At 57.9% G+C, this 19326-nt stretch overlaps 1 protein-coding gene across 1 annotated transcript; it reads left to right on the top strand.

Moving 5' to 3' along the window:
- Positions 1 to 1170: 1170 nt before the first annotated feature.
- On the top strand, positions 1171 to 19211 carry PDZD7 (PDZ domain containing 7). Its single transcript, XM_087862781.1, is given in 20 exon segments — positions 1171 to 1393; positions 6006 to 6146; positions 6458 to 6632; positions 7150 to 7326; positions 7555 to 7702; positions 8944 to 8958; positions 8960 to 9005; positions 9415 to 9822; positions 10328 to 10525; positions 12099 to 12149; positions 12730 to 12905; positions 15961 to 16162; positions 16165 to 16263; positions 16417 to 16488; positions 16989 to 17570; positions 17856 to 17956; positions 18654 to 18818; positions 18820 to 19028; positions 19030 to 19110; positions 19112 to 19211. Coding segments are annotated over 20 exon segments (3369 nt in total).
- The last annotated feature ends 115 nt before the right edge of the window (positions 19212 to 19326 follow it).

The following is a 19326-nucleotide window of genomic DNA, read 5'->3' on the forward strand; positions in this document are numbered from 1 at the left end:
CGCGGCTACGCAGGCCCGCCCTATTCCAGCAGCCTGGGCGGAGCGTGGGCGAGGTTCCCCAGGGCTGCGGCAAGCGCTAGAGGGTGCGGGCAGGGGAGGCCGGCGGCTGCAGCACCAGCAAGCAGGTGAGGGGAGCCAAGTTCGAGAGGTGGGGGCCGAGACGACCGACCCGAGGGTGGGATGCTGCGTTCTGAGTCCCAGAGCCATTCTGGGGGACAGCCGCTCCGGGTTTTGGGCGCGCCGTTGTGGGACTCTAGCCAGCAGGTCCTCCGCCAAAGCCTGGGAGAGGTTCAGGCAACCTCTTTATTTTATTTTATTTATTTATTTTTATTTATTTGACAGAGGAAGAGAGGACACAAGCAGGAAGAGCAGCAGGCAGAGGGAGAGGGAGAAGCAGGCCCCCCGCAGAGCAGGGAGCCCACGTGAGTCTCCATCCCAGGACCCTGGGATCATGACCCCAGCCGAAGGCAGACACTTAATTGACTGAGCCACCCAGGCGCCCCCAGGCAACCTCTTTAGACGGGAGAGGAGGTGGGATGGAGGGAAGAGCAGCCTGGGACCCGGGGATCTCTGGGGGTCCAGAAATCTCTGGGACCCTTTGCTGCAGCTGTCCCAGGTCCTGAAGCCCTGCCCTAGCGACCCGAGACCCCTACCCACATGCACAAGATGAAATGTGAAGTGAATTCTCCCGGCCCCAATTTCCTTCACACCATTTGAAGCCCTAGGGCCTGCGAGAATCCATCTCCACTCTACCCAGGACTGGACACTGGGGTAGATGACTTGGCTGAGAGCCGGAATGGGGAGTGAATGAGAGGCTCCCAGTGGCCTTGTATAAATGGCTCCGAGAGTCCACGATGGTGCCAGGACTGGGCCAGGGGTGGGAGAGGTGAGGGGCCTAAGGCACGGGAGGGCAGGATGCTCAAATCAAGGCAGGGGTGGAAGTTCTGGGGGGAAACTAGGGCAGCATTTACACCCTTGTCCCAATCCCTGCTCTCCATCCACAGGCCTGGAGCGCGCACTCCTGAGAAGCAGCAGAGGTGGGAGGCTCCCAGTCGCTGAGACCCCAGTTCCTCACAGAAGGCTCATGGAGCCCGGAGCACGCGGGGCGCTTTTCGAGAGGGCTAGCAGGTTCCTTCCGGACTTGTAGGGTGCCGCCCCAGGCTACCCACGATGGCTCAGGGTTTTGCAGTGGGCTTCGACCCACTGGGCCTCAGAGACCTCAGCTCGGGCTCTCTGAGCTCCCTTTCCTCCCGCGGCCACCTGGGCAGCGACTCCGGCTCGGCAACGCGATACCTGCTGAAGAAGCAGCAGCGGCTGCTGAATGGGCCCCCCCGCGGAATCCGAGCCTCATCGCCCATGGGCCGCGTCATCCTCATCAACTCCCCCATCGAAGGTGGGGGCGGGGCCTAGCTCAGGCCTGGCGCTAAGGGTGGGGGTAAGGGCCAGCTGGGAGGAGGACCTCGAGAGATGGGAGTCTTAGGGCTGTGGGGCTTGGAGGGCCCCTGTTTAGCCATATGTTTGTCCTCATCAGCCCTTTCCTCATGTTCAGGCCAATGCTTTAGGGCTGTAGGATGGCAGAGAGGTCGGAGGTGGGAGATAGGAACATGGAGGCAAGGACAGGTGTGTGTGATATGCTAGACCCCAAGTCAGCAAGGGAGGGTATCGAATTGGCTGCTCCATCCTATGGACTCTGCCTTTCTCCAGTCCCTTTGTGTATGTCCAGCATGTTGCGGGGAGCAGGATGGAGAAGGATATACTCCATCAACCAGCCCATTGTGTGACCAGCTCTGTGCTGGGCTGTGAGGAGTAGTGCCCAGATGGGGAGACAGAATTAAAGGTTTCAGGTGCAGGGGCGCCTGGCTGGCTCAGTCCAAAGAGCATGTGACTCTTGATCTCAGGTCATGAGTTCAAGCCCCACATTGGGTGTAGAGATTACTTAAAATAAGTAAATATTTTTTTTAAAAAAAGGTTTCAGATGCAGAAGAAAGCAAAGAGGTAGAGTAGCAAATGCTCCAAAGAGGGGGGAAAGGAGGAGGGTTGAGGGTCAGGAAGGGAGCCGCAGGCCTGGGCCCTGAAGGAGGAGGCTACCTGATCTTATATAGTCGCTTAATGCTGTTACATTGCACATCTGTTCTATACCAGCCCTGGTTAGGTCCTGAAGGGGGCTTGGAGAAAAATGAGGGTCAATCTTCACCTTCCAGAAATTTACAGTGTACTAGGGCTTAGAGACAGAGCAATGAGAGCAGCTGGTGCTGGGATAGAGGGATCCCAGACAAGGCTGGAAGTGGAAACCAAGAGCACAAGGGGGGGGGGGGGAGAGTTGCAATTAGGAGACAGGCTGGCTGCAGTGACAGATGTGAGGCGACAAAGAGCCAGTGAGCAAGACAGGCACTCAAGGTGGGGGGGGGATTGGGCACCCCCTGGGGCTGGGCTTTATGTGGGCCAGATTCGATAAATATCTCCAGCTCCCCTTCTGTTTCTCAACAGCAGAACTCTCCTGGCTGGATCCCAGAGTGGACTTTTGAGACCCTGCCCCTCCCCTTCGACCCAGCTGGGCATCTCTGCCCCCCTACCCCGGTGGCTGGGCTGCTCAGGGGGCAGGCTTTCCTGCACCAGTGGCCCAGCACATGCTCACTCCCATCATCTACCGTGCTAGGTCTCCCCCCAGGTGAGCAGCAGGGCACTGCTGAGAGTCACCATTGTCATTTGGGTCATGGAGCAGAAGTCCTCAGAGGAGCTAGGAGACACGGTAGGGGGCAGGGAAGGCACTGGGGCATGGCCCTTTAAGTCCCATTGTATTAAAAGAACATATACGTCCCCATCACACAGCCACACACCAGGCCCCAGCTCCGATGCGACGGCTCTGTACGCTCTCCCTCTAAAGATCCTCTTGCAGAACAAGTTCCGGGATCGTTCTCTCCTGCTGCCTCGCCCTAGAGCCCCACTAGTGCGGCCGGGGGAGCAGCATCTCCTAGCATGGCTTCGACCAGCCGGCCCCTACCCTGTCTGCGCTGGGAGCCTCTGAGCTCGGAATCTCCCCCTCTCTCTGAGCACAAAGGTCTCCCCACTAGCCGCATCCAGGAACCTCTCCCCCTTGTTCCTATTTAGACCATTCCAGAGGCCTAAAGTAACTGATAAGGGAGACACAGTAGAGAAGGAGAAACTACGACCCACATCACCCCCATGATTCCCCACCAGCTCCTCAAACTCTGCTGGTCCCAGAGAAAATGCATTCTCTAGTCCAAACCAGCCCTTTCTCCTCACTCTCCTTCATCCATTTATTCTTTTACTTATTCAAAAAATCCTGGGCAGATATCAAGTGCTGTGCGACATACTGGAGATACGTTGGCAGAAAAGGATTACAAAATCCCTACCACGACTGAACTTACAATCTAGTAAAAGGAGATAGACAATAAATAATATGTGAGTAAGCCAATAATGAGAAAGGATGGTAAGAATCTTGGAGGTACTAATTTGGATGGTACAATAGAGTTGTGGTTCGCAAACGTTGGAATACATCAGAATTGCCTGGGAGGCTTGTGAAAAGACGAGTCGCTGGGTCCCACACCCAGAGCCTCTAATTCAATGTATCTGCAGCAAAGCCCAAGCATACACATTTTTTTACATACTTTTTGAAAAGATTTTATTTTTAACTAATCTCTACACCCAATGTGGGGCTCAAACTCACAACCCTAAAATCAAGAGTCACATGCTCTACCGACTGAGCCAGCCAGGTACCCCGGGTACCCCAAGCCAGGTACTTTTATTTATCTATTTATTTGAGAGAGAGAGTGGGCAGGGGGGAGCAGAGGGAGAGGGACAAGCAGACTCCACGCTCAGCTCAGAGCCCGATGCAGGGCTTGATCCCAGGACCCCGAGATCATGACCTGAGCCGAAATCAAGAGTCAGATGCTTAACCAACTGAGCCACCCAGGTGCCCCAAGAATGTGCATTTTTAATAAGTTCCTGAGTGCTTCTGCACTGGTGGTCTGGGGGGAACACTTTGAGAACCCCTCTAATAGAGGCCATCTGGGAGGAAGGGAAGGGACTTCCGGTAGGGTAGTCCAGGAAGGCTTCTCAGAGAAAGTGGTGTCTGAGCCAGGAGGGGCTGCAGATTGGGAGCTGGCTTTATGAACGTCTGGGCAAGAGTATCACAGATTGAGGAACACTGACATGATTAGCCTGTGTGAGGAACAGCAGAGGTCAGCGTGGCCAAAGCTCAGTGAGGCTGGGATGGCGGCCAGAGGTGAAGGGAGAGAGGTGGGCAGAGGAAAGCCCATGGAGGGCCTTACTGGGCATGGGGGACTGTGGAGTTCCTTCTAGAAGCAGGAGAAGGCATTGAAGTTTTTAATAAGCAGGCACGATCTACTGTAAACGCTGACTCTGGCCACTGTGTAGAGAAAGGCCTAAAGGGGGCGAGAATGGAAGTGGAGGGACAGCGAGGAGGCTGCGAGCTCCTGGAGGGGGAGGTTGGTGGCCTGGGGTAGGGCAGTGGAAGTAGAGAAGTTTCCATCCTCAGAGGTCCCAAGCTCCTATGCTCAAAACCCCAGATTGGCATCCCCCTGGCCCAGTGCCCTAGGAAGGCCCCAGGGAGGGACTGAGAAGAAAGAGGGTTGGGGGACAGGAAAGCAACAGACTCCTCGGCTGCGTTGAGATGTGTGCAGACAATCAGGCAGGAAGCCTCAGCACGTTCCGCATCTCTGTCCTGCTGCACCCCTACCCACAGGCTGCCCTTGGAGATTTCTTCCTGAGCTGCTCTCATCATGCACTGTAACCCGATTTCTCTTAGACCAAGCAGAAGTGTGTGTGTGTGTGTGTGTGTGTGTGTGTGTGTGTGTGTGAGAGAGAGAGAGAGAGAGAGAGAGAGAGAGCGATTTCTCCCTCTCAAATACCTCTAGAATAAGACTTGGCCAAGAAGAAATCTCACCTTCTCACCTGGGACCCAGCTTCCCTCTCCAGTCTTCTTAATTTTTCTAACCAAAGGCCTTCTCAAGGACCCACCTCAGAGCCTTTGCTCGCTCCATCCCCTTCCTCATCAGTGCCCTCCCTTTCCGCTCCACCCATTGAAATCCCACGCATCTTGTGTTCCCAAACACCGTCCCTGTCAGCTGCAGCTCCTGGGGACCCTGCTTCGCTGACTTTCTCCGCACTGATGGAGAGGACCTCTCTGGGCTCTGGGCATGTATTACGACAGAGTGGTGTTTTGGGTTTCTCTCCTCATATAGTCAGGTAGTTCCTAGAGTCCTTACCTCCAGATCACAGGGTCTAAGAGATAGAAGGGGCCTCAGAGATCCTTCCACAACATCCCAGACAGGGATTTATCAAGTGCCAGCTTGCATGCCTCCAAAGATGGGGAACTCGCTATTTTTCCTGGAAAACTCATTCCATTGTCTGACAGCTGAAGGTTTTAGAAAAATTTTCCTTACTAAATTGGCCTCCATCTAACTCCACTTTGTGGGCTTGGTTCCGCACTCTGGGTTACACAGACAAAAACATCTAAAGCCTTTCACGGAATAGCTCTTCGACTATTTGAAAATAGAGCTAGCATTCTCATTTCTGCTCAAGCGGAAGAGCCCAAACGTGCTCAACTCTACCCCATAGAATGGAATCCTGAACCTCTTGTCTATCCGTCTGACCCTCAGAGTGGCAGGGTTTTTAGGAGTTTGTCCTATCCCAGGCCTGTGGGCATGGGAAGCTTAGTAAGCATTAGAAACACACACACACACACACACACACACACACACACACACACACACACCTGTATAATAAGGGAAGGAGAACAGTATCTTCTAATACGGAGTCCTGCCCTGCCTGTTCCCTTTCTCCCTGACCCGTACTCTCAAAATCACCAACAGGGAACTCAGAAACTGGCTGCCCTTAGGCTTAGGGCCTTAGGTATCTGTGCCTAGCAACCCAGCCCAAACTGGGAAACCCAGGGACCCTCTGTGCCCAGAATGGACATGGGAATCACGCCTGTGTCCCTCCCCACCACCACCACCACACAGCCAACAGTGACGAGAGCGACATCATCCATGCTGTCCGGGTGGAGAAGAGTCCAGCAGGCAGACTGGGTTTCAGTGTGCGGGGCGGCTCTGAGCATGGCCTGGGCATCTTCGTCAGCAAGGTGGAGGAGGGGAGCAGTGCAGGTGAGCAGGGCCCCCAAGAGTGAGGTGCTGGCTTAGGGTATGAGCCCCCACCTCAATGGGGTTCTGGAGTCCTATGATCAGGGATGGTAGGAAAGGGTCCTCAGCTATGGAGGGCCTGATCCAATGGGGAGATGGGGCTGGGCGTGGGAGTGGGCTAATAACAGGTTCCTAGTCTAATAAGGAATACCCAGACCTCAGCTGGGGATCCCCAGTCTCATGGGGATTACCCCATGGGAGCCTGTGTGGTGGGAAACGCTTAGCTTCGCCCTGGCCCACAGGGCCCATGCCAGCCCCCCCCCCCCCCCGTGCAGAGCGGGCTGGCCTGTGCGTGGGCGACAAGATCACGGAGGTGAATGGGCTGAGCCTGGAGAGCACCACCATGGGCAGCGCCGTGAAAGTGCTGACGGGCAGCAGCCGCCTGCACATGATGGTGAGACGCATGGGCCGAGTGCCGGGCATCAAATTCTCCAAGGAGAAGACCACATGGTGAGAATGCGGGGTCCCAGCCCTGCCCTTGTCCCCCCATCCACGCCCCCGGTCCATGGCAGGAGAGGCTGAGGGCACAGGGTTCTGCATGGGACTCGGCTACGTAGGGCTTCTGCTCTTTCCATCCCCCCGGCGCTGGAAACACAGTGATCTTAAGGCCTGACATTGACACGAGACAAGGCCGTGTCTCTCTCCCAGCTCTCCTCCCAACTCTCCCCCAGATGCTAGCGGTCCTGCCCCCGACGTCGCTGCTCTGGGAGCCTGGGCATAGCGACAGCACCTCTCCCTCAGCGTTCTTGCGGGGATTCGAAATGGGTCCTGGCACAATGGAGCCGCTCCATAACAAGAGGAGATTGGGGTGGTGTCCCAAGTTTGAGGAAGTCTACATCCCACTGAAGGTCTCAGGACTGGGGAGTCCCCGAAGGCAACCTCCCCTTACCTGTGCAGTTGTCGGGGATGCTGGGAGGAGGGGGACTGGGGGTGGGGGCAGACCGACAGCCCATCGCTGCTGTCCCAGGGTGGATGTGGTGAATCGGCGGCTGGTGGTGGAAAAGTGCAGCTCGACGCCGTCTGACAGTGGCTCGGAGGACAGTGTGCGGCGTATTGTCCATCTGTACACCACATCGGACGACTTCTGTCTGGGCTTCAACATCCGCGGGGGCAAGGAGTTTGGCCTGGGCATCTATGTGTCCAAGTGAGGGCTGGGGTGGGGCGTGCAATGGGGACTGGTCAGCAAGCGAGGCTCAGACAACTACGTGTCCAAAGGAGGGCCTGGGTCAGGGGTCTGGAGAGGCCTGGGGGGCTCTGGGAGGAGGGTCAAGGAGTTTGGCTGGGGCATCCCTGTATCCGAGTGAAGAGTCTGGTCTCGGGTGAGGGAGGGTAGGCCAGGTGGCCTCTCAGACTGCCTCCTGTCTGACCCCAGAGTGGATCATGGTGGGCTGGCCGAGGAGAACGGCATCAAGGTGGGGGACCAGGTCCTGGCGGCCAACGGTGTCAGGTTCGACGACATCAGCCACAGCCGGGCCGTGGAGGTGCTGAAGGGCCAAACGCACATCTTGTTGACTCTCAAGGTGGGCAGGACTGTGGGTGTCAGGGGGAGGCCAGACTACAGGAAGGACTTCCCAGACCTCTCTAGTACTTAATGCCCCTTGCCCTACAACTTACGACTTTTCCACAGCCATTTGAGAGGGCAGGGCCTGTGCTCATCCCTATTTCATAGAAGAAGAAACAGGTTCAGAGAGGCGGAGTCACTCAGGTCACTCACTCAGCCGGCCAGTAGCAGGGCCTGCTTCCAGTCCTGCTCCTCAGACAGCTAGGGCAGCGCCCCTTCAGATGAGTGGTGGAGGTCCCAGGTTGAAAGGAGAAAACGTCCCGCCCAGAGGGTCGGCCGGTAGCTATGGCTCTGGGTAGGACCTGGGCACAGGGCAAGGACGGCTGGGCTGAGGCCGGAGATCGGATTTCTGGGGAGGCACCTGTATTCATGATTCACGTGGGCCTCACACCTGCCTGAGGATCAGGTCCTTGTCACTGTGGCTGTGGAGGAGGCCGTGGCTTGCTCTCCGCCAGTACCCGCCCCTGCTTCACTCCCTTCCCTTCCCAAGCCTTCACCCAGCTCGCCCTTCAGGGCCTCCTCCGCCATTCCCCCACTTCTGCCACCTGGATTTCCCATCCCACAATCCCCCCGTGACGTTTCTCCCTTTCCTTCCTCTCACATGATCCCAGACACTCCTCCTCTCTCCCACTCCGCCCCTCGTTCATTCATTCAACATTTTTGAGTATGACGTACGTGATGACGCCTATGCCAGTGCTGGGGCTACGACGGTGAACAAGACAGATTAGGTCTCTGCTACGGGGAGTGGGGCGGGGGGCAGACAAACAGGGTGCATGCTGACTGACAAACGCTGTAAGGAAATTACAGAGAGACGGGAGGGGTAATTCAGGGAGGCCCTTTCAGCCAGGGGGGTCAGGGCAGGTCTCTCTGGGGAGGTGACGCTTGAAGAGGGAGAAGGAGAAAGCCCGCAGATGAGCGGGAGGAAGAGAATCCAGACAGAAGGAGCAGCAAGTGCAAGGCCCTGAGGTTTAGAGGAATCTGGTGTCTTCAGACAGAGACCCGCCCATTCCTCTCGAGCCGACCACGATGAACGATGAACGTGGAGGAGAGAGATGGGGTTGAAAAGTTTACTCCTGTCCCATCACCCCCCTTCTCACTCACTGTCCCTCCTCACCCCCCTTCTCACTCACTCTCCCTTCTCAACCACCCCCTTCCCACCTGCTCCCCCATGCCCTCCTTCGCCCACCACGCTCTTCCCAGGAGACTGGCCGGTACCCCCGCCTACAAAGAGATGGTTTCCGAGTACTGTTGGCTGGACCGATGTAAGTGGCTCAGGCCCCTGGGTCAGAGGGAAAGGGCTGAGGCCGGAGGGTGGGCCAGAGTCTCTGAGGGATAATTGGGCAGGAGGAGCAACGCCTGCTTGCAACTTTCCCACCCAGACGCCCCTCTGAGAAGTTGCAGGTTCAGTTCCGGGCTGCCCTTGGCTCTGGAGCCCCTGTGGTGGCGGCGGGGGGCGGGGGGTGAATGGAGGAGACGTGACTTGCCTAAGGTCTCTCAACAAGTCAGTGGCAGGACTGCTGAGCAGCCGATTCCCAGAGCCCCGTGCTTCCAGCCTTGGCTGCTACCCAGCACTCACCCAGCCCCACGCCCAAGGTGATCCGCGACCCTGGCAGGGCTCTGAAGCAACCCGGCCTTCCCCTGAGATGCCCCTGCCTTCCCCACTGCCTGCAGTGAGCAACGGGGTGCTGCAGCAGCTGTCCCCAGCCTCCGAGAGCAGCTCCAGCGTCTCCTCCTATGCCTCCAGCGCCCCCTGCAGCTCGGCCGAGGGCTCGGGCTCCCTGCCCTCCGACCGCATGGATGTCTGCCTGGGGCCTGATGAGCCGGGCAGTGGGGGCCCAGGCTGGGGGCGGGCAGACACAGCCATGCAGACAGAGCCTGACGTGGGGGGCCGCGTGGAGACCTGGTGCAGCGTGAGGCCCACCGTCATCCTCAGGGACACAGCCATCCGCTCGGACGGCCCCCAGCCTGCCCGCCGCCTGGACCCAGCGTTCTCCGAGTCCCCTAAGACCGCTCTGCTGCTGGCCCTGAGCCGACCCCGGCCCCCCATCACGAGGTCGCAGAGCCACCTGACCTTGTGGGGTATGTAGGGAAGGGGCGGCTGATGTTCTCTCCAAAGCTCCCATTCCAACACCTGCTTCACACCCAGTCCTGGGCCCCAAACCTCCCTTGGCCCTAGGCCTTGACTCGGCCTCAGTTCCAGCTCCAGAATGCACTCAGATGCTGCGCTGGGCCCCATTTTAAACTGGCCCTGGGCCCCTAACCCACCCTCAGATCCAGTCCCAGCTCCTGTCCACTTTGGGCCCCAAACCCGCCCTAATCCATCCCCACCCGTTTGACACACACAGACACCGACACTTACCCCCGGCCCTCAGGGAGAGTCCTCACAGAGCTAGAACTGTGGGTGGGGGAGAAGTGGAAAGTCGGAGGAGGAAGCCCACCTATCTCCATCCCCATCTCCCCACAAAGCTGGAGGTCCTGTCTGCCCCCTACTGTCCCTCCTCTTTGGCCCTCTTCACACCCCTGCCCCTCGGCCTTCCCTTCTGCCCACCATGCCAGCCCCCCGGGTGTCCCCTCTTGTCTGCAGAGGAGAAGAAGCAGCGGAAGAAGGAGAAGTTGGGGTCCTCTGGGGAAAAGGGAGCCCTGCAGCGCTCCAAGACGCTGATGAACCTCTTGTTCAAGGGAGGGTGGCAGGGGCGGCTGGCAGGGGACGGGCATAGAGAGGCCTGGACGCTGGACGGAGGGAGCCCGGCCAAGCCCCGCGCTCGCCTAGACCTGGAGAAAGGTAAGCACTAGGCGGATGAGGCAGGGAGGAAGGGGGTACAGGCCCCTTTGGCACCCGGCAGCTCTGGGTTTAAATCCCACACTCCCGTTTACTAGCTGGGAGTAACCGCTCGCCCCCGTACGCCTGTTTCCTCATGAGTCAAGTGAGAGAAATGATGCCTGTTTCCTTAGGGATGGTGAGGAACAAGGGAATGGAGGGATGTAAATCACTTGAGGACATTGTCTGGCATACAGAAGGTACTCAGAAAATGTAGTGCTCCTTGTTAAAGTATCTCATCTCCCCACTTCACAGAAAGGAAGCTGATAGAGCCGCAGCCTAGCAAGGAAGTCGAAGGGCTTGGGCCAGATCTCTGTGCTCTTGGTGCTGAGGTGGGCAGGGCGGGCATTGCTCTCCTGGCATATCTGGCTTCCCCTCCCCTGGCCAGAGCTCCACAGGCCCTACCCAGTTCTAGAACCATCCCGAGCAAGGCCATTTCTAGCTCAGGGCCCAAGCAGAATGGCCTGGGCAGGCTTCACTTATGTCCGGGGCTTCCTACGGACCCTCACAGACACCTCTCGTCTCTCAGGTGAGGCTCCGAGACTGGACCAAGCCTGGATGGTAAAGACTCTCGGGGTTGCATGCGACAGAAACCCAACTCAAATTAGGTTTAAAATGCACTCCTTGGCACAGCTGCTGATTTGAGTGGGGCTAAAGGTTTAAACAACCTCATCAGACATCTGCCCCCTTCATCTTTGGTCCCACTTTCCCCTGGGTTGGCTTCAATTTCATCCAGGTTTTGCCCACTCAGAGGGAAGATGGCCACTGTCCCTTAGCAACCCAGGGACAGGAGAGCTTCTTCAAGAGTTGCTGCTGCAGTTCCCTGCTCTCACAGGCCCGGTGGGATCCCGCGCCCTGCAGCTGGCTGTGCCGGGGCAGGGCCGATGGTGCTCTCAGGGGCCAGCCCGGGTCACGTGCCCCTCCTGGGGCACATGCACTGAGAATGGAGATCCCCAGGTGAAATTGGGGTGCTGTCTGCAGAGGGAAAGTGGATGTTGGGTGGGCGACAGATGACCAGAGGATGAGGAGCTGACCCTGCCCCTTCTGGGGGGCTGAGGTGAGAGTCCTGTGGAAGAGACAATCTCTTCAGACCAGCCCAGGCCAGCTCCACTTCCTCAGCCCACCTCTTTCTCCACAGCCCCTGGGGCCCTGCTCTCACCTGATGCCCCTCCTATCCTTCTGGTCACTCCTGTTTCTCCTCCAAAGGCTCCTCTTTGTTTCTCTGTCCCCTGAAGGTAGGTGCCCCCCATGCTTTGTTCTTGGGGTTCTTCCCTCCATATATTTGCTTCTAAATGAACCCCCACAAGCAGAACTCAGACCGCACCCTCTCTCGACCCAAAACCTTCACTGACTCCCCGCTGCCTATGAATGAAGTCCCTGGTTGAGCGTGGCGCTCAAGACCTTCACGGCCTCGCCATTCCACCTCCTTCCCGCTTGAGCTCTTCATTCCAGCCATGATCCAGCCCTCCCTGAGCCCTGCAAGCCCCATGTTCAGACTGGGAGTCCGGGCCCTCAGCTGAGCCTTTCTTCTTCACAGCGGGGGCAGTGGGGCCTGTGCAGAAGTTTGTCACCTGGAGACTGAGACGCGGTAATTCACGCATCCCTTCACCAAGGCCCGGTTGACAGCAGAGCTGCAGATGGGGTGCATGTTGGGGGCAGCTAAGGGGCTTTGGGCTAAACTCAGTGGGGGTCATGCATGGGGGGATTGAGTGCATATTGGGGGCAGCTAAAAGAATGGGACTAAGCCAACCAGGAAAGACAGGGCTGCAGACCAATGTTGGGGTGCATTTTTGAGGACTGGGTACTTGATGGGACTCCCAAAGACAGATTTGGGGAGGTGAGGGAGCCTGTGCCAGAACTTCATTGAGTCCTATGACAGCGAATGTTCGGGGGGCCCAGGGGGCACTGGGCTAGGACACCGTTAAGGAACAGACTAGTATACGGGTCTGTGTTGGGAGCCAAAGCGTCTGGATTGGAGCTCCCTTGTTGAGCAGATTGCTATGGGGAACCATGGTGGGGAGACTGGGCGAGGCTGGGATCCTGTCAGCGGCACCTAGGCCTCTCAGCTGACCTGTTCTGTGGTCTGACCGCCATTGAGAGAAGCCTCTCCCTCCTCCCCTCATGGCTCCTGGCTCCTTCATCATATGCCTTTGCCCCCTTCCCTGCAGAGCGGGAGAGGGGCCGGGCCCTGCTCTCTGCCAGGTCCAGGAGCCCCTCCAGCCAGCTGCCCAATGTGGACGAGCAGGTGCAAGCCTGGGAGAGCCGGCGGCCCCTTATTCAGGACCTGGCCCGGCGGCTGCTGACTGATGATGAGGTGCTGGCAGTCACCCGCCACTGCTCCCGGGTGAGCTTCCAGCCTGCCCCCAACTCCAGCACATGGTCACCCAGTCATCCAGCCCCTCATTCATTCAGGCCACCGTCTCTGGTCAGTATCTGGGTTTGATGCCGTGAGGCCAGCCATCGGTAAAAGCAGAAGTCACTCCTGTTCCTGTCATACACATACACACACGTGTAAACACGCACACACACGTGTAAACACGCACACACTGAGCTCACAGACAGGAAGCGGAGATACAATAACTAGAACCTAAACACCCATAGGGACAAATCATGTGAAGTGCTGTGAAAGAAAAGAACATGAGAAAATAACCCAAGAGGTACGAATTAGGTGGCATGGTCTAGGAGGGCCTCCTGGAGGAGGTGATGTTTCAGCTAAGATGAGAAGGAGCCGGACAGGTGATGAGTGGGGGCATGTGAGCCTCTGTGGTCACTGCCTTCTCTCTCCTCTAAGCCCCAGCCTTCTCCCCTGACCCCCTGCCTCCTTCTGCACCTGGCTCAGCCCAGAGGCCCAGCCTCACGCCAGGGCCCCTCCCCTGTTACTCAAGTAATCCTTTTCGCCCCCCACACACCCCAAGCCTCCCCCAACATCTGCACTGTTGTTCTGTTTCCTTCTACATCAGGCAGGAAGTAGGGCTCCGGGGTGGGGTTGCAGGTTAGCTATGAGGGAGTCCTTGTGGCCTGGATGTTGGGGAGGCTGTGGGAGGCACAGGCTATCCCCTCCAGGGGGAGCGGAAGGCCCTCTGCTCTCCTCCTGCCTCAAAGCCCCCGGATTTCCTGTGCTGGGGTCCCCATGAGAGGCCCGCATCAGCGTACACGTGCAAGGACAAGCTGAGGGGCTCCAGGAAGTCGTTTGTGATTCCCACCCCCCCGCCACCCTCAGCCTGGTCGGGGGGGGGGGCCGCTGTGCTGTTTTCTGTGTGATGCGTACATTTGTGTGTCTGTGGGGTTCTTAGGTTTGTGTCAACTGTGTGATCGATCTGTGTGCGAGTGTGTGTGTGTCCAGATGAGGCACCTGGAGACCGAGGCACATGCATCCCTTTACCAAGGCCTGGTTGACAGCAGAGCTGCAGATGGGGTACGTGTTGGGGGGCAGCTAAGGGCCTTTGGGCTAAATTCTGTAAGTGTCATCATGCTCAACTCTGAGTGCGAAGAGGGGTCCAGAGCACCAGCCTCCGTGAGCTTGTAATTCTAGGCTCTGGCCATTAGGTGGCGTGCCGTGTCCGTTTCTTGGGTCAGCTTTTCCATCGTCCCGCTCTTCCTCCCGCCCTGTCCAAGCCAGGACCACCTCTCACTGCACCCCCACAGCACCTGCCTACCACCCAAACCTGACCCACACCTCACCCACGCCAAGAGATCAGAACCTCTGAGGTGGAGCTCTGGCCGGAATGATTAGTAAATCTCCCCTAGTGACTCAGATGTGTGGCCTCAAACCCCAAGCCTCCCTTCCCTCTCCTCTTCTGAGCCATCTCTCCATGGCCACCAGACCAGGCTTTATAAACACCGTCTGGGATCACTTTACACTCCCCAAGCCCCCTTGCAATCTCTTACCTTTGGCAGAACTGAGTATAAGTCTCTTATGCTCACATTCAAGGCCTTCCCTGCTTTGACTCCCCAGCCACTAATCTCAGCTTTCCCGTGGTCGCCACATCACCACATGGTCATCTTCTGCGGGTCACTGCCTAGGATTATACAGGTGATGAACCACACAACTCTTGTACCCCACGGTCAAGTTGAACTTCTGTCTACCCATTATCCCACCCCACCCTTGGGGCACTTCCCTCCCAATATTCATGCTGTTCCCTGCATTTATCCTTAACAGTACATGTAAATAAAACGGACACACCTACAGGGGTCAGTGTCAATGTCACTGCCTCTAAGAAGCCAATTCCGGTCTTCGCACGCTCCTCTGAGGTTCCCGCTGCCCCATTGCCAGGGGTTTGTCATTCCCTGGGGCTCATGGCTCGCTCTGCCCCTCGTTTCCCATTAGACTGACTTCTGAAGGATCTGGAACAGGGTCTTCGGCATTGTGCCCCTACCGCCCAGTACAGGGTGTGGCACTTAGTAGGTGCTGAATGCAGATTTGGGGACTTGAAACATGTACATATGTGACTGATTCTGTGCAATTATATCTCTGTCTCCAGACAAAAGGGGGTGTATTTTGGACACGTGTATGTGTGAGTCCCTGTAACTGTGTGTGCGGTTTAGGGCCACATGGTTTATGTTTGATTTCCTGATATTTACGAATGTCTCACTCTGACCACCAGGGCTTGCTGTGTCTGTGTCTAGTGCTGTCCAAGATGCTCTGTGTGTGTGCCTGTGTGTGTGTCCCTGAATCACTCTTTCACCACCAGGGGGCGGTGTGCTATCCAAATAGGGTGACTCCCAGTGTGCAGTTTACCAGTGTGTCTGCGTTGGTGGGGTGTGGCTGGTGGCATCCGGGCAGTGCCAGGCAGAAGGGCCTCCGCCCCCCTGGGGACTGACTAGAGAGGCTTTCTGTCGAGCTAGCCCTTTCCCAAGGTCCCCATTCCAGCGCTGAACAAAGCCTAATTGGTAGGTCTCTGTGCAGACATACGCTGGGCTAGCCAGTCCCACAGCCTAGTGTTTGGCTCCAATTCCTTCCTTCTGCCTGGGAGCTGGGGGCGGGGAGGAGAGTCCGCTCCCTGCACATCCTTTTCCGGCACCAGAGCAGGCAAGAGCCAGACTTCTCAGGTTCCAATCCCCCTTCACACTTCCTTATCTGTGTGGCCTTGGGCAGAGTCCTTCTCTCTGAGCCTCAGTTTCCTCATATGTAAAACCAGAATAATTCCTGTCGTCTCTCAGGGTTGCTAAATGAGAGACCCTATGTAGACGGCTTACAGAAGTGCCCGTTGCCAAGCTGTGGCTGCTATTAGAGGTCTGACTACGAGTGCAAGCTTCCCCCTGGCCACCAGCATCGACCCATCCCGGGGGACAGCCTGGGGATGGGGAGAAGCTTTCCTAAATGTGGGGAACCCCACATGCCCCCCACCCCCAGCTCAGGATGTCCTCGCCGCTGCGTGACCCGGGGCCTCTCTCTGCAGTACGTGCACGAGGGCGGCGTGGAGGGCCTCGTGAGGCCCCTGCTGGCCATCCTGGACAGGCCGGCCAAGCTGCTGCTCCTGAGGGACATCAGGTGGGGAGGGGGCTTGGGGAGGGCCGGGGGGCAGAAAGGGACCTCTGAGAACTCCCCCTACTGTCACCCCAGAACTGCGCCCCCGCCCACACCCTGTCTCTCTGCCTCCCTCCCCCCAGGAGCGTGGTGGCCCCCACTGACCTCGGCCGCTTTGACAGCATGGTGATGCCTGTGGAGCTGGAGGCTTTTGAGGCTCTTCAGAGCCGGGCAGGTCAGCCTGGGGGCAGGACGTGTAGATCCTGAGCCCCAGGTGGGGATGGGAATGGGGTCTCCCAGGGGAGAGGGGGCCGAGATGACCTTCAGCTGTGTCCATCAGGGAGCCCGGCGGGAGTCCCGCCTCTGATGCGACCTCCTCTCCCAGCAGCGCGGCCTCCTGCTTTGCGACCCGCCCGGCAGGACACACCGCCCAAGCGTCACCTCATCACGCCTGTGCCCGGTCAGTCAGAGTCCCGGAGCCTGGGGAGGGGGCACACCCCTGGGGTACTGGGGAAGGGAGAACCAGCCTTCCGTCCCCGCCCCCACATAGGGTGTAATGGCTTCAGAAGGCCGTCTGGTTCCCTGAAGGAGATCCCTTGTCCACCAGAGCCACGTTTATCACATCCGCTCACGACCTGTACTATGATTTACTTAATAATTGGTTTTAAACCCACTCACTTTTTAAATCCAGTCTCATTCTATGCAATAATCCCTGAGAAATTACCAGTTTGGTGTGCGAGTCATATTTTTTCTAAGACACATATCGCAATAGAAAGCTTTAAAGTCCTCTGTTCTGCCAGACCCCAGGCGGAGTCCCTCACTGCGGGAACATAAACCCAGGCCTGCGCAAACCCAGGCCTGGGTCTCATGGGCCTTACACCAGCAAAGGCAAGGACTGGAGCCTGGCAAGCTGGTCTGGGCTGGTGAGGGGGGCAGCCTGACCTTGGCCCTCTTCCCCAGACAGTCGTGGAGGTTTCTACCTGCTGCCTGTGAATGGCTTCTCAGAGGAGGAAGATGATGGGGAGCTGAGGGAGCAGCTGGGGGGCTTCCAGCTCTCCCTGGGTGTCTCTGCTCCCCACCACCCTCATAAGGGGATCCCCCCTCTCCAAGACGTGCCAGTAGATGCCTTTGCCCCACACCGAAGCACGTGCACTCCTCCTCCCCAGCCACCCCCGGTCGCTCCTCGGCCCCCACGGCCTAACTGGCTGCTGACAGAACCCCTGACCCCAGAGGACCCTCGGCAGAGCCAGAGCCAGGGCCCTGCCCAGAGCCGCAGCCGGGGCCGAGGCAAGTCCCCGGGACGCAGGCGCTCCCCGTCCCCAGCACCTATCCCCACCCCAAGCGCGGCCAATGGGCGCTACCACAAGCCTCGGAAGGCCAGGCCCCCTCTGCCACGACCCGTGGATGAGCAGGCAGCCAAGGCGGGGGGCCGTGGAGGCCCCTCTGAGAATGGAACCGGCGGGACAGCCAGGGAGGCAGCCGAGAAGGCCCCTGGCGGGGAGCTGAGGACGGTCACGCTGTCCAAGATGAAGCAATCCTTGGGTGAGTCCAGGTGGGACTGGGCCTGGCAGGTGGGGCTCTTGGGTTTGGGTGAGGTTCCTGGGCTTGGTTTTGGGGTACAACTAGGGGGCTTGGGCTTAGGAAAAGATTTAGATATGGGGGTATGTTTGGGGGGTTCTAGATTGGGAGGGTGGGAACTAGAGAATTTTTGGAGTCAAGGACCGAGCAGTAACAAAATCTGGGTGTTTGGGAGAAATTGGGGCCTGGTGTTGGGGTCCTGGGTTGAGGGGTGTGGCTACATACTCATCAGTGCTTCTCTCGCACTAGGCATCAGCATTTCTGGAGGCATTGAGTCCAAGGTGCAGCCCATGGTGAAGATAGAAAAGATCTTCCCTGGGGGGGCTGCCTTCCTCAGTGGGGCCCTGCAGGTGAGTGAAGAGTCCCCAGGCCCACTCCCGAGGTCCAGAGCAGAATTCTGGTGGGGTTGGGGCAGAACTTGCTCATCTTCCAGCCAGACAGGTTTAGACCAGGTCATGGGAGGAGGCTTGGGTGCAGGGGTCAGGCCTGCAAGATGAACAAGCCTAGGGAGAAATCTGTCCCCTCATGCCAGCCTGGGCCTGATGGTGGCCCATCCTGTTCCACCCCTAGCCCCAAGGGACAAAGGGCCATTGTCTGTGCCTCACCCTGCCCCCCACAGCTCCAGGCACAAAAGTCCCATTGTCCATCCCCTCCACCCAGATGGGGAGGAGTGTCCTAGCTGGTGGAGGTGAGAGGTTGGGTAGTGGGATAACCTGAGAAGGGAGGGCTGTGATTTTCCCACCCCCATCCCAGGCTGGCTTCGAGCTTGTGGCAGTGGATGGAGAGAGCCTGGAGCAGGTGACCCACCAGCGAGCAGTAGACACCATCCGCCGAGCTTATCGAAACAAGGCTCGGGAGCCCATGGAGCTTGTGGTCAGGGTCCCCAGGACCAGCCCACTACCCTTACCCCCTGACTTGTCAGCCCTCACCGATCAGCGCCTTCCTGCTGACCATTCCCCTGCCCGCTGACCCCTTGATGGTACTCATCTCATTCCCTTCCACTGTCTCCCAGAACCTCCCATTAATGCTCTGCCCACCAATACCCAGATTCCTCCCACTGATGCCAGGCTCCTCCATCGGACCACCAGCCCAGTCTCTTCTCTAGCCCTCCAGACTCCTGATTCTAACCCCAGACTCTCCCCACCTATGCTATGACTCTTCCCACTGACTTCAGATACTCCCATTGACTCCCAGGGCCCTCCTGCTATCTCCCAGACCTTGCCTACTAACCTCCTCGGGACTCAGGAACCTCCCACTCTTGCTCGACTTGCCTCCTCCCCAAGCTCTGCACTTTCTTCCTTCTCCAGCTATCACGAAGGCTCTGCCCTTTCCAGATAAACTTGGTGTCAAGGACAAGGTGCTCCTGGGTAGCCTGTGTCACCCGCTCACTGCCCCTAACCTCCCAGGACAGGGAGAGGTTGGTAGAAAGCCAAGGTCTGGAGCTTGGGATTGGTGGGCACTTTCTCATGATGTCCCCTTTAACACCCCCGAGCGCTGAGGGACATGGGTTCTTAGGGCCCTGAAGAGTCATTGCATCCATCCCCCAGCCTCAGTGTTCTGTGCAAGGGACAAGATGGAAGGCTTTTCTAGTTTCTCAAACCCTGAGAGACCATTTCATGTCATGGTCCACTTAGGACTTCACACTTTCTACTGGATTTGTCCTTCCCCCATCACCTTCCTCTCCCCAAGACCTCTATGAGGGGGTACGGGAATAGCCAGC

This window comes from Ursus americanus, chromosome 6, assembly GCF_024610735.1.
Source record: "Ursus americanus isolate L20-20 chromosome 6, mUrsAme1.1.p, whole genome shotgun sequence".
In the NCBI taxonomy this organism is placed as follows: Eukaryota; Metazoa; Chordata; class Mammalia; order Carnivora; family Ursidae; genus Ursus; species Ursus americanus.